General features: G+C 42.1%; 1 protein-coding gene across 2 annotated transcripts; it reads left to right on the top strand.

Moving 5' to 3' along the window:
- The first annotated feature begins 515 nt into the window (after positions 1 to 515).
- ano11 (anoctamin 11) lies at positions 516 to 21,675 on the top strand. Of its 2 annotated transcripts, XM_056386020.1 has the most exons (25): positions 516 to 613; positions 2,614 to 2,733; positions 2,855 to 3,015; positions 3,467 to 3,602; positions 3,709 to 3,902; positions 3,985 to 4,092; positions 5,287 to 5,423; positions 5,506 to 5,563; positions 5,653 to 5,763; positions 5,851 to 6,016; positions 6,897 to 6,987; positions 8,698 to 8,794; positions 8,895 to 9,038; positions 9,835 to 9,972; positions 12,149 to 12,247; positions 12,423 to 12,525; positions 12,842 to 12,953; positions 13,058 to 13,112; positions 13,211 to 13,308; positions 14,737 to 14,873; positions 14,965 to 15,170; positions 15,277 to 15,413; positions 15,611 to 15,701; positions 16,607 to 16,790; positions 19,191 to 21,675. In XM_056386020.1, exons 3-25 carry the CDS (start codon positions 2,884 to 2,886, stop codon positions 19,220 to 19,222), a joined length of 2,766 nt encoding a protein of 921 aa, XP_056241995.1. In that variant the 5' UTR covers positions 516 to 613; positions 2,614 to 2,733; positions 2,855 to 2,883; the 3' UTR covers positions 19,223 to 21,675. The 2 variants fall into 2 exon arrangements, with proteins under 2 accessions (XP_056241995.1, XP_056241996.1); XM_056386021.1 differs by lacking the exon at positions 516 to 613 and having other exon boundaries at positions 2,332 to 2,733; positions 16,607 to 16,738.
- The last annotated feature ends 40 nt before the right edge of the window (positions 21,676 to 21,715 follow it).

The raw sequence follows: 21,715 nt of genomic DNA, 5'->3' as shown, positions 1-21,715 counted from the left end.
TTACAGCAGCAGTGTCTTAGGGAAGGTTGGTCAGTGTTGCAGTTCTCCCCAGTCACCACTAGAGGTCGTAAATGTCTTTTTAAGCCTGTTTTATGTTTGAGTAAAACAAACTAAACATTTTAGGGAAACCTCTCTTCAGCTGTTACAGAGAAATCCCTGTCCACTGCTGCTGCTTTTTATGGCCCCTTAGTTGCAGTGAAAGTTGAATCTTAATGCTGCAGCGCACAGTGGTATTTTACACTGCAGTGTGGTGAAGTTTGGTTTCATCGTGACCGTATCTCTCCACGCACAATAAAGAAATAGTTTCTCTCAGTTTAGTTGGATGTGGAAGCGCCCTGACCTCAACCCCGGCCGACACCTTTGGGATGAACCGGAACGAGCCAGACCTCAACGCCCCCACACCAGTGGCCAGCCTCACTGATTAATACTCCTGTGGCTAAATAAGAGCAAATCCCTTGCAGCAGAGAGAATCTTGTGGAAAGTAATTATGGTCTTTTACAGAACCGCCCTGTTATGTCTTCATGTTAGTCACATTCCCGGTTGCAGCTGTTCGGCACAGTGTCCATCAACCAGCTGTTCATCACTGAGAAGCTCTGCCACAGCATCCAGGAAAGTAAGTGCTTGTTGACAAAAGTATTATGTATTATTGAGACATTCCTTTAAATCCAATGATTCACGTTTTATTTTTGAAATATGGGAAATACAGAAATTAATTAAAAGTTCTTCTAAAATTATTTTCTTAATTTTAATGAAGTTAACGCAAAGTTTTGAGTTTGCAGCACCTTGTACTTCACAGGTTGAAATTTAAAAAGTTTGGAAACCACTGCCTCTAAACAGCCAGTGAGAGACTTTCCATTTAAAGATAGTTGAGTTAACTCACAGCTGAAGACATGTGGTATCAGCTGTCAAGACAACACGCAACGCATCACCGAGCAGTTTCCGACCACATCCTCTGGTGTTATCGATCATCATCTTGTGGTTTCTAGGACAAACAAGTGGATACCACTAGTGTTGTTCAGATGCATTTTGTTATTTTATTAGCACAATAATGCCACCGTGGGTACGCTTGTGCTGTTTCCATGGTTTCAACCATCCATTAACTCTGCCTGTCTATATTGTGAGAGAGCACGACCTGCGACCGGTGAGGAGCTGAAGGTGCCAGGTTTAATCTGTGTGTAAAACAACATGTGCTGGACTCATCCTCAGGGGGAAAGTAGAATCACAGAATGACTCGGCAAGGGGTGGAAAAAATCGAGCTAAAGGAGAGAGAAACGGTGAGATTGATGAGACGGATGATGATTCACAGGGAACGTTGGGGTAAATTACCTTTTTCTTTAAAAAAAAAAAAGAAAAACAATAATAATTAAAAACAAAAAACAAGATGAGGACAGTACCAGCTTGTGGCCCTGGAACAACAACATTTCAATTTAACCAAAGCCAGTATTCACTTCATTCACAGAGACACAAGTTCCCCTCCAAAATAAAAGTGGCCCAAGATAAAACTGAATGTGAGGCAGCGCTTAAAAGTGCAGAAACTATAGAGGTAAATTGAACACTAGTCTGACGCCTGTGAAGAACATGTGAAAAGAAAACTGCTGCAACTTCAAGAGAGACATTTGTATAAATGATGGTCAAAATCAAAGCAGTAGAGGCCTAAGATACGGATCTTTAGTCCCTAGCTTGGGTCAAACTCCAATATCCCTGGATCCTACATTTCCCATAATGCAACTCGATGTATCTCACATAGTAAGGCACAGTACCCCTTTAACTCGGCTGCATAATTGATTTTTTTCTCTATGAAAAATGTATTATCAGTTGAGACCGTCGACTGACAGTGAAGAAAGATGTGTTCATGTGCAGTTGGAAAAAGAATTGTTGCTGTGCTGTATTTCAGTTTTAAACATGCCCTGCCCCCCTCATTTACTTTGCAGCGTTTCACTTTCTAATGCAATTTTAATACCTCGCTCTCCATTTGTCTGACACTTTCCCGCTTCCTCCCACTATCTGCCACTTCGTCCTCCTCCTCCTCCTCCTCCTCCTCCTCCTCCTGCTGCTCCTCTTTACTCACCCTTCCATACTCTTCTCACAGACAGCTCTGTTTTGACTGCAGCGATGCAGTCTACTGAAAGAGGAGGAGGGAGGAAAACAAATTATGTCACCTATTGTGCTGATGCTGGTGGAGGCTGTCAAATCAGAGCATCTCTGAGAAACGACCAGAAAAATGTCACGCCTGTGATGTTACACAGCAGATCAGGAAATGAAGCTCATACGGGCGGAGCTTCTCTTCTCTCAATAATTTATGTTAATTGTACGTACATTTCAAAACCAATTAGATGAAACGTGCAGAGCAGCTTGTATGGATGAAGGAATACTCCGTAACAACAAATAGGAGACACCCCCCCCCCACACGTTCTGTCCTGCATAATGAGTGTGTTAGAGAGACCTCCGACTTCACCCTCTCACATCCACTGCCCCCTGACTGACTGTTGCATTATTTATGAAGTGGGGATGTGCGCTGTGCTGTGCTGTATGTCCTGATGTACATTTCCATTCAAGCAGACGGCGAAGTCTCAGCTGCTGCCTGCATGTTACATCCATTACGGTATTTCACAGCTATTTACCAGGGGAGCAGAGGAGCCTGACGGATGCAGAGATAAAGAGGAGGGAGAGGAAAAGGGAAGCACAGATTGCTGCAAATCCGGCAGCAGTGGCCTCATTCTCACCACAGCAAAGGTACAGTATCAACCTTTTTTATTCTGTCTTCTCAGTCTGTGTCTTCACCTGTCATCTGTGAAATACTTCAGCGATAAGCTACGTGCGAGTGAGCAGCGCAATTTCATGTGAATGTGTCCAGCCTCAGATATTTCAGTCATCCTCCGCATCATGCTGAGGAAGGGCTCGGAGGTGGTGAGGGGTGACAGAGAAGTCCTCCTGGATCTGGACTATGGGGGTGAAGCACAAACCACGGAGAGCTATGGGAGTCTGCACAACGGGGGCTTCATCCCACCGAGATATGTGAGTAAATGCTGCAGTGTTTTCTACTTTTATACAGGAACCAACTAAACTTGGAAAATAACTGAAAATGACTCATTCCTTCACACCTCACTGACCTGTCAGAGATGTTGCAGTGAGACTAGAAGGGTTTTACTCTTCATGTGAAATCCGCAGGCGTACAATATGCTACGAGGTGTAGTGTATCACGAATGTCTTGTGGTAAGACATGACTTTGCTGCGCTCAATCACATTGTAAAAAGCCCAGTTATCATCTTTCTGGACTCATTACTGCAAAGTGGAGGCTTTTATGATGCTGTGTAATGGCACAGGTTTTAACTGTTAACCCTCATCAAAGGGAAATTGACCGTCCACAGACAGAAGAAGTGGTTCACAGGCAGAAAAGAGAGCAGATAATAGTCTTTCACTTGTTTTTAATTAACTTTGATAAGAACTAAACTGTGGATGCTTTCAGCTTTCAGCTACAGCTGCAGATGACGATGAAGATATGGCTGGTGGTGATGATCCCATTTATATTCACTGTAATACAAGAAGTAACCAGCCCCTTCCACAGCTGGGGAATTACTTCAGAGATGGAAGAACTAAAATTGGTAGGCAGCATCAGCAGTTTGTATTGTATCAGCTGTCACAAGCTTCACTGATGGATGATCAAGTCAGAGCCTCATTCACCCTTTTGGCTCCTTATGGTTGATCCAGACTTTGTACTGGTGTGGGAGGTCCGCTCGAGGAGGAAGCGGCGAGGGAAGGGGACGAGTGAGGCGCCCAGCGAGGAGGGGGGAGCCGTGGCCACCGAGGAGAGCAGCAGGTCCGAGCGGAGGAAAGCACAGTTGGCACAGTGGAGGGAGAAGTTTGTCCAGAATCTGACGAGTGTTGGACTGCTGATGGAGAAGGTGCTAAAGACCAGATTCAAGATTATTCACCTTATTAATAAGCTCGTCATCTACTCATATTTCTGTTCCCTCTTCTCTTTAGGAGGAAACAGCGAATGAAAAGAAAACGATTCACTTTCTGAAACTCAGTGCTCCCTGGGATGTGATGGTGTATTACGCTGAGGAACTCTGTCTGAGAGCTCCGCTGCAGGTGAACACAGCTGTTTCTAATTAAATATTTCTAATTAAAAGTTATAATCCTTAAGATTTTCATTACATCAAACTCCATCTTTGATGCTAATTATGGCTGGATTTGTCCAGTGTATTTTTGTCTCTGGGATCAGCTGATCGCTGCCTCCACAGAATTTATACTAACAACTCCACAGTTTTTGGATGAACTGCCATGAAATCTGGTCCATACATATGACGTTGACTTTTAATCACTTCAGTCCTTGATGTTTCATTTAGTGTGAAAACTTGTGACTGAAAAGCTAAAAGCTCATCAGCCTCAGCTCCACTCTGTGTTTAGTGCCAATCAGCAAATGTTTGCATGCTAATGTGCTAACTGAAGATGTTAAATTACACACATTATAGACAAAGATGTAGATAGTTAGTGTGCTTAAAGTAGTCCAAGGATAAATAGTAGTAGGTGAGTGGGGTCAGTAAGGTCAAGCCCCAGGCTAACTCTATTAATGAGTCTGATGGGTCAATCTGCCAAACATTAGCATGTTAGCATTGTCATTCAGAGGGTTTTTAGAGGGACATTAGGGTTCAACCACAGCTGCAGGCGTCAGTTTAGGTTCTTCTTATAACACTAAACCCCAGTTTTGGTGTTTGCATGTGCTGGATGTAATGCAGAGGATAAAAGCCTGTGTTTGCTGTCCCCTGTGCTCAATGCATAGACACTAATAACCTTTTTTTTTTTTTCGTCATCATCATTTTTTTTTTCACTCAAATCAGATATAAAATCCAAGTCAAAGCACAAACATGAAAATAACAGAGGATGAAAAAGGGATCCCAATACCTGAAACCCTAAAAAGAAGAAGAAGAACTAAATGGTTCAAAAACGTCTCTCCCATCAGTCCATACATTCATTCAATAGGCAAGATACACAATCAGCAATAACTGGTAAATAGAAAATAAAAGTTCAGTTCCGGCCTTTCAATATATTTTAGCAGCAGCTGCTGCTTTCAGTTCTGTTATCAAGCTCATTCCGCACCTGTGGACACGACAACTTGAGCATTTAAGTTTACGATTTTACTCTAATTACTAAAGTGCACTTACACTTATCACCAGTAACCACAGGTGTCACCAAATTTAATGAGAGCTTGAGTGTTATCACTTCATAAAGACGACGCTGATGAAATATTGTTGATACTGAATCAGTGTGTGTTTTGTTTTCCAGGCGCAGCCACATCTGGACTTAAACACATCTGCTCAGGTCCTGAGTAGACTATGCATTCCTAATGTAATGACTGAGGCGGTGCCAAACAGGCCTCTGGACTATTACACATGTGCCTTTCGCAAGTCAAAGATGAACAGGTGAGTTCTGGTTGACGTCGGTCCATGACAGAACCAGCTGTCATTGTTCTGCTCTGTGTAAAAGTGAAACTGGCTTTTTCAGATTCCTTGGCTGTGACGAACATGAAACCTACTTCACTAACACACAGAGACACCGTGTCGTGAGTAACAGGACTTCCTTTAACAGTATGCCCGGACGTGTTCAGGGTTTATTGTCTCTGATGGAGCGAGAGTGTGTGTCTTATTTCAGGTGTACGAGATCCTCGCCAGGACGGTTTACGGCAGAAAGAAGAGGGCAGAAGTAGGTGTGGACAGACTGATAAATGAAGGGGCGTACACTGCAGCTTTCCCCCTGCATGAGGTCAGATATTATTTATCTGCTCTTTAATCTCATGTAAGACTTTTCCTTCTCTAATCAGCTGAGTGCTTGTTTTTGTTTTTTTGACAGGGCCCTTTTCAGCTCCCGAAGTTTGAGATCCGTCCTGACGAGCTGAACCAGAGGCAGGTTCTTTACCACTACTGGGCCCGCTGGTGGAGATGGTACAAGTACCAACCACTGGACCACATCAGGGAGTACTTTGGGGAGAAGATTGCACTGTACTTCGCCTGGCTGGGTAAATATAAACTCTCATTTAGACATAATAATTATGGTGCCCATAAGGAGCATTCCGCCCCTTTTGACTTCCTCATGTGGATATAATTTGGTTTAATTTGAAACCGAAGAACACAATCCAAATTTGTAAAAATATTAAAAAAAAAAAAAATATGACAATGAAAAATATTAGATTTTAAGTATTTACACTGTTTTTTTTAGGTGTTTAATAAGTTGAATGGGGAATAAATGACCAATTCGTAAAACGTGTGTTTATCAAGCTCAATTAACTCTGTGTTATCAAGCTATGATTTTAATTTAAATTTATGGACGGTCCCCACACTACACACACACACACACACACACACACACACACTCAAGGCCCACTTACTAACTTTTTCAGGCACTTTCAGTTTTCAGCTGCATCTTAACAGTCTTCATCAGCAGATGGAGTTTTCTCACCTGGAGAAAGCTCAGGTGTAATCATGTGACCTAAGTGTGGAGCTCTGGTCTTTGGTCATGTAATATCGTATACGATGAAGACCGTGCAGTGTGGTCGAAAGGTCTTGAAACCCTAGGAGCTGATGTTAAATGCCATCACAAATCTGTAGTAAATTAAGAATCAATTTCAACATGTTTTTTTTCTTTCCTTCTGATAATGTTTTACTTTTTCCAGTATTTCTTTCATATTCTTTATTTTCTCACTTTCGTCACATTTAAAAACAAACGTTTGTCAATAAGAAACTAACACCACCGTCCTCAGCATGAGACACGCTTTCTGTGATCCCAACCGAACCTCCTCATCCAGGACATTCCAGCATTAAACAGCAGTGTAGCAGTCAGTGTAATTGCGCATGCATCAACAGAGAGCTGCAGCCTAATGGAGCTTTATGTCTCTGCAGGTTTCTACACAGCGTGGCTGCTGCCGGCGGCTGTGGTGGGAACCCTGGTCTTTGTGTCTGGAGTCATGTCCATGCATACCAACGCACCAGCGTGAGTCCACACGCTGCACACAACATACAGCCTTTATTGCATAACACACGAAGCGATTGAGCATTACACACACACACTTAAAACACGGTTCATCAAGTGTCAGGTATTATTTAGCTGATGGTTCAAGGTGTGTTGGTCTCATCTTAAAGGGAACTCAATTTTACTCATTCACAGGGCGCCCTGTTTGTTTAGGTGTTAAGATGGTTGAACCATAACTCCCCTGGTTCGAGTCCAGCATGGGATCTTTGTTGCATGTCGTTCCCCATGTGTGTCTCTCCTCACTTCCTGTCATCTCGCTCTCATCAGCTCCGTAATCAACACATAAAATGCTTGAAAAATACCTGAAGAAGCAGTTTTTTTCATGTGGACTAACCCCTCGACGCTGCAGCTCTGATGAGAACACACGCAGTTAGAATTCACGGTGTAATAATCTTGAATTTCTATCGGTACCAAAACAAACAAGAAGCCGCTCGAGCTGTGTCTCTCTCCTTCTCCTTGCAGTTATTATCTAATGTTTTCTAATTAAAATCTGACTTCATAAACAATAAAACACACCGTGACTCAGTTCCATACAGTCAGAGGTTTTGCTCCCACATCGTTTACTTGGTGTGACTGTACAGTGATGGTAACTGACTTCACTGTGCCAGTTTCTCGTCTTTGTAATTCTTCGCTTCTCGTGCTTCTGTAAAGAAGACAGCGTGATTCTACAGTCTGTTCAGTGGTGGAAACAACAACTGGTTACAGCGACTTCCCTCCGTCTTCCATCGACAGTGAGGTTGTCAGATTTGGTACCTGCACAGACACTTACAACAAACAGATCGTGACCGGCATCCGGCAGCGTAGCCGCAGCACAGCTCTGAGCTTAACACGCCGTCATGAGATTAGTATCGATCTACTCATCTCACTCTCAGAAGGAAAGGAAATAAGCTTGTTTCCCAAAATGTTTAACGGTTCCTTTGAGCAATGCCAAGAATTAAAACTTCACTTTCTCCCAAATTATCTTAAACAAGCACATTTTCATACACATGAAAGCGCAGTCTGTTCTGCCTAAAGATAAAAAAAAATAACATAATTCTACAGTTCACAAGGGGAAAGTCTGTGCCCAATTTATTATACATGATTTATAACAGTGGGGTTCTGCTCTTTCTACACAGCACTGTGGAATCACTTCTTCATCCCACCATGAAGTCCAGAGGGAGTTTAGACAGAGTGGGAGACGAGTCAATAACCGAGGAAGGAAGACAGTCAAATGTCTCAGATTCACGAGGTTCATTAGTTCACACTGTAGATTAAAGCCATTGATTAGTGCAGAATGGATGGAGAGCAGTTTCCAGCAGCAATAAACTGCAGCCGTCATGTGATAATTAGTGCAGAATAATCCCCTCATTACAAAAATAAGGAAGAGGAAACGTCTCTCAGTCATTTATCCCATGTATAGTCATGTTTCAGTAATTCACTGAATAACTCTAATAAGTGGAGGTGCAGTTGCTCTATTCCCCGGCAGCAAGTAACTGATTCCAACACCTTTCATCTGTGTTACTCCCTCACTCTTCCTGGACTCAATGCACCCTGAGTTTGTGTGCATCACAGCTGATCCACCCCGTCCCCGAGCTCTTATGTTAATGATTATGAGTAGACGTGATTAAAGGGCCAGATCAAAACTTGTTTTTCTCAGTTTTAACTGATCTGTGTCTGTGTGTCTGTCAACAGGAAAGAAATCTGCACCAGCGGCGCCTCTTACCTGATGTGTCCTCTCTGTAACACATGCAAGGCCTGGAACATGTCTGAGATCTGCACCATGGCTCAGGTACACAGCTGTAAACAAGCTGGATTATAATCACAGCGCAAACAGACTCAGAGGTGATGTTTGTCTCTGAATGTTTGCACCGAATCTCTCTGCGTTGCAGTTGGGATACCTGTTCGACCACCCAGGTACAGTCTTCTTCAGTGTGTTCATGTCCTTCTGGGCCGTGACCTTCCTGGAGTACTGGAAGAGAAAGATGGCCACCCTGGCCCATCACTGGGACTGCATGGACTTCCACGAAGAAGAGGTCTCATAATCCTTCCTGTTCTGCTTGATTTTTCAGGATGAGTATGAACGCACTGGTCTCACACACTTTTCTTAGGTACGTCACGATTAAGTGACTAACAAACACAACATTCTCGTGGACGCGATATCTCAGTAACGCCTTGAAGGAACTGGTACTTGGACTCAAGGATGAGCTGATTAGATTGTGGTGGTCAAAGGTCAAAGGTCACTGTGACCTCACAAACACATTTTTTGGCCATAAGTCACAAATTAATTGCCTAATTATGACACAATTTAACTCAAATGTCTGTAAAGATAGGATTAAGTGATGACCTTTTATATCCAAATGGTCAAAGGTCGACTTCACTGTGACATCATAATGTTCTGCAAAAACACTTGTTGCCATGGCTCAACACTGTAACTCAGGAAGGAGAGACTGTGGCCGTGTTTCCTGTCACTTGGCTGATTGGTGCAGGAAACAACCACGAGGCGGGGATTCTAGTTTCCTGTTGAGTGTTTTGTTTTAATTACTAAGATAGGCAAATAAACTTGAAGATAAAATGCTTGACATTAGATAAAGTGTAGGTGATGTTGGCCTGATGGAGAAAACAGGATGTTGTAAATCAAGATTATAGATTATATTACCTCTGGAATAAAACCTAAAACATAAACCTCTTTTGCAAAGTGATTTTTAGAGTTTAGTTGTGAGACAAATACCACACCAAGCTAATTTTCCATGGTACATAGACTGGACTGCTCTCAGCACACCGGTAAAGAGTGAGTCCACCGAGGCTGACGTCATCTCTGTGTTCCCTCAGGAACGTCCTCGGCCAGAGTTCGCAGCCATGGCCCCAACGATGGAGCAGAATCCAGTGACTGGGGTCAAAGAGCCCTACTTCCCTGAGAAGACCAGGCTGTCCCGCATGTTCACCGGCTCCATGGTCATCATCATGATGGTGAGACAATGTTTAAAAATGTTTTAGAGAGAAGCTGTTGAGCTGTCTCTGAGTTCCAGGTGTCTCTTTGACTTGTGTAACCTTTTTATTGCAGGAATAGATCAATATTATTTACAATTGTGGCGACTCAATGTCACTTACTTCTAATCTAATGAAACTCATTCTTCACATATCATGATGTGAATCTAATGCGACATCCTGATCAGCTTCCACACACGTATGAACAGACCTGCTCCCCTTTTCTTATATTCTTCAGTGAAGAGTCTCAGTGTCTTTTGAGCTTTTACTCTTGAGATCCTGAAGAGAAAGAGAGGTGGAGTTTACACCTGTGTGCTGTTCCACCTACAGTGGTAACTGAACCCCTGTTCTAATAATGAATCCAGGTCATTTGCCCACAGGGTTAGATTCGATCTGATAATCTCGGCCATACACTGGATTAACTTCTTCTTGGACAGGGACCCGAGGATCAGCTTTACTCCAGCCCTTCTCTGACAATAGTGACAAAGGTGGAAAATTGAAAATGCTGCCATGGCACCAACACACATGATGTGTAAAGGCTAACTGCACAGAACAGTATCTGTGACCAGTGATCTAGAAATCGATCCGAGAAGAGTGACTGAGGCTGAAGCCAGTCAGTCAGGAAGCTTATTTTTAACGAGGCAAGCAGCTGTTTCCTGCTGAAATGAACAAAATTAGTCTTTAATTGTTTTACAATATACAGTCTAATTAATACCATTTATATCTATCTATGCAAAACAATTTCTTTTCCCAGTTCAGAAACTCTGAGAACTGGTTCGTTGTGGATTGGCCTTGGAAACATAAGAAACATTTTGCTAATGAGGGTTTCTCAATCACAGAATCAGTTGAACTCAGTGGCGTTCGGTGACTTTTACAGATGGGGAAGCAGAACCAAGCAGCCAACTCTCTTTCTCGCTCGCTACGCCCACAACCTGCGTACTGATCTATTCCTGAAAGGAGCTGCTCTACTCCTGTAACATTATTCTGTCTCAGACCTACTGCAGATCTCACACGGATGATAAATCGGTGTAATCTGTTCGTTTACTTGCTACTGTTTAGTTTAGTTTCCACACACGTCTACCTATAATGCTGAAATATCATTACTGATCTCAGAACGGTAGAAGCTGAGTCCAAGCTCACCTTGGTCATAGCTATTCAACGGGACACAGTCACACCCATGAAAATGACAGAAACGATAGATACAACAGCTGGAAGTCAGGCTAGCTTCAGGGACAATACCCTGCTGCCACAACAGGGGGCGGGAAATTACATGATGAATGCAAACAGGCAACATCCTTAAAGGGACAGATCGCTGTTCTGGGATCAGATGTAAAGAGAGGTATCACTTCTACTTCAGTATCGTTCTAATTGATGTCTATTTTTAGCTTTAACTGGGCAAATACTGCCAACCTTGCACCCACTGATTTAAATGCAAGTGAATTTGTGTAAATCTGCTGGTCTGGTGTGTTTCTGTGTTTCTTTGCTGCTAAACAGAATCTGTTATCAGTCAAACACAGACAACAAACATGGACATCACGAAAAAGATGATATGTATTTTATTTTATTTTATTTTATTCTGGCTGATGTCCATGGAGAAGATATCTTATCAGTACTTCCTACGAGACCTCTGATTGGCTATCACCTGACACTGTTGGTGATGAAACTGAATCAGTGTAGTAACGAATGACAAGCTTCTTCTGAACATCATGAGGAACTGCTTCATCTCTGTGTTATTTCCGTGGTATTTTTTACATTTTTTTTTTGGTATTTTTTTATTTCTTTGGTATTTTTTAATTTGTTTGTTTTTATGTTTTTTGTTTTTTTTTAAATATTTTTTGGTATTTTTTATGTTTCTTTGGTTTTTTTATTTTTATTTTTTGGGGGGATTTTTTTTAAATTTTGGGTTTTTTTGGGGGGTTTTTTTGGGGGGGGGATTTTTATATTCTTTGGTATTTTTTTATTTCTCTGATATTTAAAAAAAAAAAATTGGTATTTATATATTTATATATATATATATATTTATATATACATTTTTTTTTTTATTTGTTTGTTTGTTTTCTTTGGTATTTTTTTTATGTCTTGGGTATTTTTTATTTTATTTGTTTGGTATTTTTTTTACTTTTCCTTTGACCAAACATCCCTGCGTCTTCCCTCTCAGCTCTGTGTGGTGATGATCTTCCTGGTGACGGTGGTCATGTGCCGCGGTATCATCAGCGTGATGATGTTTCATACCGGGAGCCCCGTCCTGCGAACAGAGGTATATCAGAGCTGCACAGGGTGTCTACGGAGGATGTGTGCATTTCATTTGTTCTTGTAATAACTACATTAATAGACTTTACTGTAAGTCTGTGTGTGAAGTACAGCCCAGCATCCTTTGAGTATGTGTGTGTTTATTTGTGTACATTTATACATGTGTGTGACTTCCTCATCAGGCAGGGACCATCGCCAACATCTCCAGCAGTATTGTAAATCTGGGCCTCATCCTGTTGATGGGCCGGGTCTACACTGCATTAGCTGAGCAGCTCACTAAATGGGGTAAGAATCAATACAGCTCTCCAACACCTCAAACCTCAGTACTGTATATTGATATTTGGATCTGCTCTGACTGAAGACACAGAGGAGACCACGTTTTGAATTTGATCCCATCATCTGGGGTAAAAATAGTCTCTCACTAAAGGCAATAAAAACACATGTGCAGAGTGTCACACAGCGCTGGGTACATGTGACACACTACACTGTCTTTGTTGCTGTGTTTTTGACATCTCACAGCAGCCACATGTGTCAAACGGTAAAATTATTATCAAGGGTTTTATGTCTTTAATGGTGTGTGTCTTTGTTTTCTTTGTGGCAGAGATGCACAGAACACAAACCCAGTACGACAACGCCTTCATCTTCAAGGTGTTCATCTTCCAGTTTGTCAACTTCTACTCTTCTCCTTTCTACGTGGCTTTCTTTAAAGGAAGGTGAGACACGAGTATCGACAGACACAGAAATGATTCAGATAGTAAGATCATTTTGTCACACTCACCAATAAGATTTTAAATGTCTTTCTTATCCATGTGTTCAGGTTTGTGGGTTATCCCACCAACTATGGGACCTTGTTTGGGATGAGAAATGAAGATGTGAGTTCCTGCCTCTGCTTTTAGATAATATATAATTAACCTGCAGGAAGATTTTACGGATCCTGCTCCGTGTGTTTCTGTGTGTTTTCATATTGCAGTGTGGTCCTGGTGGTTGTCTCATCGAACTGGCCGAACAACTCTTCATCATCATGGTGGGAAAGCAACTCATCAACAACATTCAGGAGTTCATTATCCCGTATGTTTCCGTTTGACTGGGCGTTTCCATTAGATCAGATGTCCATTAGTCTACTGCAAATATTATGTTGTCTATTTCCAACACAGCTTTCCCCTGCTGTTACTGATCAGTCTAAAGGGATCAGACCTTTTTAAACTTAGAATTAGAATAATATCACTGTGTCTTAAATATAACAGATAGTCAGACTTCTTCAGTCTAAATTCCTCCGTTGCACAAAGCAGTTAAGTTCTTGACCATCTAAATCTGGACGGTGGTACAGTGAATTCTGGGTAAATTAAGACTTTTTTCAAATAAAAAATAAAAAATGGCCGACCGCAGAGCTCCATTTACTCCAACAGAAAATGTTCAAATGGCATTTTACTACTTACTGGCAAACCACAAATTATGAGACACACAGATCACACCCAGTCTGATATTGCATAATTACTTATTATTATTATAATTACTTCTTGTTAGTATTACTACTTTTTTTTCTTTTAGCGCTCCCTGTAAGGCATTATGGGTAGTCATCTTGTATTGGGATATGATGTGTTGTACATGAGCAGGGGGAAAACACAGCAGTGTATACTGTATTTAATGTCCCACATAGTGAGGTCTAAAGTGCAGCTGCTGTTAGACTGATTAAATGATGGATTGGAGCTGAGTGCGTGAGTCGGCAGTCAGGTTGAGTCTGCTCGTCCAAGTGGTTTTCACTTTTCTTTTTTCTAAACTGTAGCTGCATCCAAATTTAGGACCCAAATCCCTTGAGGAACACGGCCCACAGGGTTTATCCTGTCGTCTACCCGCTGGTTTAATCTAACTCTGACATTGGCGGGGCTTCCTTCGGGCGGCGGCGTCTTCGTCTTTGGATCAACACGCTTGTTCCAGTTGTCGTTTCTTGTTGATATCTGAGAGGATGGCTGCCACTGAGTAGATGAAGGGGGGAGCAATGTTTAAATGAAACCTGTTGAACACTCGATCAGTTTTAACTGCTTTGACCTGCGACAGCTCGACACGGAGGACCGGGTGTGGTGTCTCTCGTTTGTTTCTCCTGGGGATTGCTGATTATCGGCAGAAGCTTGTGCCGTTGTCTCAAAAAACGTTTGACATGTGCGGTGGGTTTTGAGGCAGATTTGTGTCACAGCAAAACGAGAATGAGCTGCTGAGATGACAAAAAAAGAAAAGCCATAATAAGAGAAATCCGCAGCTACTTTTGAAGGATTCAGTCTGAGGGACGTGTTGCTATGACAACTGCTGCAAATGAATCCAGCTCCGAACAAATGAAAACCCCATGCTCATGACAGTTTTAAATCCTGGTTCGCAACAGAAGACAACTGTGTGAAATAAATGATAAACGTAAAAAATACACACATTCAGTCAGAATCAAATGAAACACCGGAATCTGCTGAGAGCCTGACCTCTGACCTACCTGTTTCTCCGCTCGGACAGGAAAGTGAAGGCCTGGCGCCAGAAGAGAACTCTGGCCAAGGTGCTGGGGGACAAGGCGTCCCGGGAGCCTCGGCGGTGGGAGGAAGACTACCAGCTGGTGGAATGTGAAGGCCTCTTTGAGGAGTATCTGGAGATGGGTGAGCGTCTGGAACTGGATTTATGAGGCACGTGACGACGTCAGTGCATGTTCAAGTTGTTGTAATTAAAACAAACCCTCTTGTGCTGCAGTGCTCCAGTTCGGGTTCATCACCATCTTCGTGGCGGCGTTCCCCCTCGCCCCACTCTTCGCCCTCCTCAACAACTGGGTGGAAATCCGTCTGGACGCCCACAAGTTTGTGTGCGAGTACCGGAGGCCGGTGGCCGAGCGCGCCCAGAACATCGGAGTCTGGTTCAACATACTGGAAGCCCTGTCGCACCTGTCCGTCATCGCCAATGTGAGTCGAGTCGACTGATAACGACATCATCGCGGGTCGCCGTCGTTATCACGAGCGTCACGGTGACGGCTTCTTTACTCTAACACTGTATTTGATCTTTCCACAGGCTTTTCTGATCGCGTTCACGTCTGATTTTTTACCTCGACTGCTCTACCAGTACAAGTTCGATAATGACCTCAACGGATACGTCAACTTTACCTTGGCCCATGCCCCCCTTAACTACACCGAGTACCCCATGTGCAGGTACGCTGTACGCTGCATGTATGTAATCTGAGACTCATCGTCTCCTGTCAGGGTTTCACTTCTCTACCCTGTTGACTTCAGATCATAGACTTGACCAACAGAGGGTGGTGTGACTGGTGTTTGTTCTGTTGTATATCACACACACATCACAGCCATTACACACTTATTGTTATGCAGTAACTGTTCTTTTATTTCAGATATAAAGCTTACAGAGACAACAATGGAAACTACACACTGTTCTACTGGGAGCTCCTTGCTGTCAGACTCGGCTTCATCATTGCCTTTGAGGTACGAAGGAGCTGTTTTCTCTCTGTTTGTTATATTTTGCCCGTTTCAGTGAATTTAATTCCAACATTTTATTCATTTTTATCTTTCACCCACTTTTCTATGGCCAGTTGTGCCTCTGTTGTCAGGTGCATACTTGAACTTCTGGTTATTTAACCCTCTCTCAGTGTCTGTTTCAGTCAGTGCGATGTTTGTCCAAATCACTCTTTCATATTCTGTTATTTCATAGTTGACATGCACCATATTACCTAAGATACTTCCTCTGTTTTCCTTTTTGCTTCATCTTCCCCTCAAACTTAAAACGGTCTCCCTCCAGTTTTCACCTTCCATCTGCCCTCCCTCTTTGTTTACACTGACATGTCTGCTGTCTAGCTGACACCGTCATTCGAGATGCATGAGTAGAATAAACTTAAATTCATACGCATTCGCTGCAAATTCCACACAACCAGACCTAAGAAGGACAAGTATTTCTCCTCCAACCACTGAACAAATGTACGAGAAAACTGTCAGAATATCTCAGAACGGGACAGTTTGAAATCAATTATATCATCCAGGGGATTGGGAAATATCACAAAATGATGTGAGATTATCAGAAAAGTAATTAAACCTGGGAATCATTCAGTAGTGGCGATTTCAGCCACATCTTCTGGTCCTCATCAGCAGATGGAGTTTGTTCACTTGTCATGGAGATAATTCAACACCTCCATCTGCTGAGGAGTGGGTGAAAGCTCTGGTAGAAATCTACACAGTGGAGCTTGAGTTAAGAAAACACAAATTTCCACGTCTTTATATGTGACGCTTGTATAACTTGCTCGTACACTCACAGTTCAAACTTTAGAGATTGTGACGGGACAGACATTTTTCTTCAGTCTGATGTTGAGGTCAAACGTCTCGCCCCCTCCCTCCAGCATGTGGTGTTCTTTGTGCTGCGAGCCATCGACTGGATCGTACCTGACGTCCCCGAGTCCCTGGAGCTGAAGATCAAGAGGGAGCGCTACCTGGCCAAGCAAGCTCTGGCTGAAAACCAAGAGGCCCTGTTGGTGAGTCGAGGCCGAGGGGCCGCCACTGTCACCCCAGGCACCTCCAGCCCAGGTCAGTAGAACATGGGACACACACACACACACACACAAACAATCCCATGCAACACACTTGTTCATAAAACCTGACACTCTTTAAATTCTTTAATCAAATATTTAAGGCAAGAACCAGCTTTGACTCTTAGGGTTTCTGGATCAGGCGTCTACAGATGTTTTGATGTCGGAAATATGAGGCTCATGACCCTTTGATTGAAGATTGTTTCTGTTGTACATGTTGAAGTTTTCTGATATCTACCTCTAGAAATAATTCCTTTGCTACTCTGGATAATTCACAGACCTCAGTTTTCTGTCTTCTAATAAAACACTAATTTACTTCAGTTTAACTTCATGATATCTGACCTAAATATCAGAATCATATATGTTCTGCAGTATGTTGTTGTTTCTATGATTCCACACAGGCGATCAATAAAACAATGCGCCAGCAGAGTTCACGGTGTTAAACCTGTTGATCCTCATAAATAAATTCCACATTTTAAAGGCTTTTAAAAGCTTCACACCTCCACAGAGCACCTGCGTCTCGACTCGCCGTCGTAAACTTGAACTTGCTACACTGCACACAACATGGTCATTAAAGGTAATCTGTGTGGGACCTGAGCCAAAACATATCTGTGTCAGATGAGTTTGATTACATCCATAGGCTGATGGCTGATGTCTGTTGACATCGCTTATTATTCCCTCTATTAACACGGCTGTTAATGCTGAGCTTTAAAGTATGACAGAAATGACTTTGAAAGAGATCATTAAATCATTATATTCAAGCAGGAAGTAAAGAAAAAGTAGAACAGTTCAAATTCTGCACCACAGGTTCACGGCCTGGTACAGTAACATTTGGCTCGTGAAGAAAAAAATAGTCCCATAGAGTGTATATTCATCCTCATCTGTGTGTGTGTCCCTGTGCTCTGACCCATGCTGTTGTCGTGTGTCTCAAGTAGTGAATGTTGCTGGATGAGGACAGGTGAGTTCCACACGACTACACACAGGTAAGTAAACAACGTTCCCGAGAAGGACGTCATTATTTAGGCAACGACGGCAGAAGAGATCAAATTAAAACGAACTCCAGTTTATAACACATTCAGTGGCATTTATTCATCTTAAAGTATAAAGTACATACAGTACTACTGTACAGTTACACCTCATCTACTACCACAACTTCAAAATCATATACATTTATTTCAAATATTATATTTTAGTACATAATAAATCACAAGAAAAGAAATTAACTTGATGTTCAATCCTGTCAACTCTATTCCACTGTATTTTATATCATATTCAACTTTTCAAATGTGTGGAAACTATTTGTTTGGACGGCATAATGTTATAAGACGATAACACAGTATTATCTTATTATTACAATAGTAACTCCCCTATATTGATGTTAAATACGAGGCTACAGCCAACAGCTGTTTAGCTTAGCTTAGCACAAAGACTGGAAACAGGGACCAGTAACTTCCTGGAGTCTCTGCAGGTTGCCTGGTGACAAACAGCCATGAAAGCAAAGAACCAGTCGGAAACAAAACTCCCTTAAAATGGTGGATTGTTTTTTGTATTGACTAAAGGAGCTATCTGTAATGTTTTTGCTAGCCAGCATTAACATTAACGGCTGTTTACTTACCAGTCTTTGCCCAATGCTTCCGCCTTTGTCGCTTTTAATAACAAGAGGTTATAATACGTCCTCTGAGCAGCAATACTTCTTCAGGGCAGACTGGAAGCTACAGTGACTCAGTATCAGAAAGTGATGAGACTGTCCACTTTCCGCCGAGGCTAGCTGGTTAGCATGCTAGCTTCAGTAGAAGAAAAGAAGAGATAGAAATAGAAGCAAAAAACAAGAGGGTTGCCTCCCACTGCTGGAGACAGCTCTTGGTGAGTAAAGGAATAAAGTTTAATGCTGACCTTACAATGTGTCTTCTAGACTGGTAAGTAAACAGCTGCTAATGCTGAAGTTAGCCATGTAGCAATAGCAAAACTTACAAATAGCTCCTTTAAAGAAACAAGATATAACATGTTAATTAGTGAGCTTTAGAGCTGCTGGTATGTGCATCTTGTTAGCTTTGGACAGAGCTAGGCTAGCTGTTTCCAGTCTTCATGCTAAGCTAGGCTAGAACACACAGACATTTCTCACTTCTTCAAAGAACATAAATTAGCATATTTCCCTAAAATGTCATAAGTAATACGTTTTATTGCCAGTGTCGCTGTTATGACCGGTATTTGCCACTGGTAGCAGGCTGTCATTCAGCAGCATGTTGCAGCAAAGATTGTATGTGTCAGCTTTTTTTCTTATTTAGCAGCATATACCTCTCACAGTGATATGTTTGACAGAATTAATTCTCTCCTCTGTCTCTCTGCTCCTTCCCCATTCCTTCCTTGTCCAAACCCAACTGCGCTGCCTCCCCTGAAGCAAGTGACGCGTCCTTTGGAAACATGAGTTAGGACTCTATCGTGGAAGAGGAGCGGTGGGAGGGAAATTAAAGACACACCTTTATATCTGGAATAACAATGAATGAACTTCTTCCCTGAGTGGAATACCGCCTGACACCGGGATTCTTTATTATTTTACTAACGCATACTGCTGCACAGACGTTATGATAAACAGGTATGTAATGGAGGCTGAGACTCAGTTTAATCACCTTTTCATTTTCAGGCAGACTCACTCAAAGTCCACTTATATTCACGCTAGGCCTACACAAGTTACATCTTCACAATCTGACCTACAGCCTGAGCAAACTAACACATCTTTAAAAATGTGATTAACATATTGATAAATTGATAATTACCCGTTTACTTCAGCATTATCGCAGTATGATGTTACTGGGACATTTATTTGTTTTTGTTTTTTTGTCTGAAATTTAAAGGTAAAGCTAAAAGTAAGAGGCACAGTATCGACTCTAAATCCATATCAGTGCGTTGTGTTTGTGACTGGTTAACTGAAGTTGCAGCATGTATTGTTAATGCTACTATCGTCAGGTTTCAACACAGCAGCGTGAGTCAGATTTGTCCCAAGGTGAACTAGAAAGCGTGGACCCAAGACCCTGATTGGTCCCACTGGGGTTCAGGTTTGTCCAGTGACCTCTACTACCCCTCGCATCACAGTGAATACCGTAATGTTAAATCGATGTTATGTGTTTTTAAAGACATTAAAGGGGCACTCTGCACTGGGGAGGGGGCAATACAGCAGAGGCTGAGGCATCCTGACGTTTAGTGTGGGTCAAACTCCAAAAACATTTCCCATAAGGCCATGTGTCCATGTAGTGTTTTTCTCTGACAGAAAAGAGCTGGCAGGTCTCTGGGAATAATGTCCCGACAACATATCACCACTGCTGTTATATGATAGAGCAGCATCGGCCCTTTGCATTTTATTACTATTTGTTTGATATTGTTTTTTCACCATGAGCTCCAACCAGAGGATGCTCGCCCTCATAGTTTGTATGGATGAGCTGCAGAGCGAGGAGGATGTGGGTGCATGACTAAACGTCATGATAAAAGCACAACACCAACCAGCACAGATGAGCCTTTCTGTCTTCGTTGTGATCGTTACATCTCGGGCCAGACGGGCACGCCCACAACAGGCTTCTCCTCCATTTTCTTGTTTACAAGGGCAGCGAGACTCACCGAGTCTCACCCCATCTGATTGGTTAACAGGGACAAAAGGAAGCTACTGGGCTTACTTCAGGCACACTTCCACAAAGCCAAGGGTATACAGTAGTTTAAATGCATTTATTGTGTTAGCTCATATCAGAGAGACAGTTTTCATATAATATATAACAAGTAGGCTGTGTAAACAACAAGATATTAGTTACAATAATCATTATAATCAATAAAAAGATAGAAGGATAAAAAGGATACCAATGGTCTGAAATCTATTTCCTCATTAAGACGTGGATACACCAAAGCATCACATTTAAAAATCCAATAATAGTAACACTCACATATGCTCCGTCTTCACTGCAAACAATTGAAAAAAGATGCTAGCACTCAAGAAAAAAAAAACACGCTACATGGACACACGCCCTGATTCAACCTGAAAAGATTTTAATAAAGTGGGAGGAGTTTATTTTTGTGAATCTGAGGATCCAGAGGTAAAAGTTTGATCTGGTTACAAACCTGTGGAGAGAAAAAACTCACAAGGTTCATTTTGGAAGGGAACCATAAGTGATAAAAAACAAATTCACTTTCAAATTCAGAATCAATTTCAGATGAATTTGTTAACTATGGTGCCTTGTTGTGTTCCCAACGACAACAGGGATCAGTGTTTTGAATTTGCTAACTAACTGGGTTCTTCTCCGTAGTGACAGTGGGTCTCAGAAACATCTGTGGTGCTGCTCTCACTTGACTGTTAGCAGCTTGATCAGACTCTCGCTGCTCGGTAAATGTTTTTCAGGCTCCAGTTTGTAGCACAGTCTCTTTGTCAGTGGAGTGCTCCTTTAATCTGAGTTTAAATAGTGTTTTATTTTTCCCTTATGATGACCACTGATGTGAGGTTTAAGTACACGGCTGTTACAAACACCGCACTTTTGTTTTTTTAAGCTGATTTTCAATAGGCTGTGGTTGTGAGACAGATGTGTTATTATTACATAGATTATCTGTTGTCTTCACTATGGGATAAAAAAAACCAAAAAAAACCTCTGCAGACATACACTACACCCGCATCTGAAATGTATGCAATATGTCCATGCAATGCACATATACTGTACATGTTTACTGTCCATGAATGCTGAGCATGCCTGTCTTTTTACTTGAATCTGCACAGTGTTCATGTGGAGGATTTCAGAGAGCTGCTAATGTACAGAACAGGAGTGAAACAGCACCTCGATGTGATACGTATTTTGTGTGTGAGCTGTTTTGCGTTTCGATCTTTTAGAACAAAATAAATCCAGTTTGATGAACGTGAATCAAATGCCTCCTCCTCCTCCTCCAGCGTGGGAT

Source organism: Seriola aureovittata, chromosome 9 (genome assembly GCF_021018895.1).
Source record: "Seriola aureovittata isolate HTS-2021-v1 ecotype China chromosome 9, ASM2101889v1, whole genome shotgun sequence".
NCBI lineage: Eukaryota > Metazoa > Chordata > Actinopteri > Carangiformes > Carangidae > Seriola > Seriola aureovittata.
This window is presented reverse-complemented; position numbering and strand designations above follow the sequence as displayed.

What these genes read in the sequence shown, in the direction of transcription:
- ano11 (XM_056386020.1), top strand. Translation starts at nt 2,884, where the DNA reads ATGCTGAGGAAGGGCTCGGAGGTGGTGAGGGGTGACAGAGAAGTCCTC. An exon ending in TGGACTTCCACGAAGAAGAG is followed by an intron (nt 9,039 to 9,834) that starts GTCTCATAATCC and finishes GTGTTCCCTCAG; the next exon opens with GAACGTCCTCGGCCAGAGTT. An exon ending in TTGGGATGAGAAATGAAGAT is followed by an intron (nt 13,113 to 13,210) that starts GTGAGTTCCTGC and finishes TTCATATTGCAG; the next exon opens with TGTGGTCCTGGTGGTTGTCT.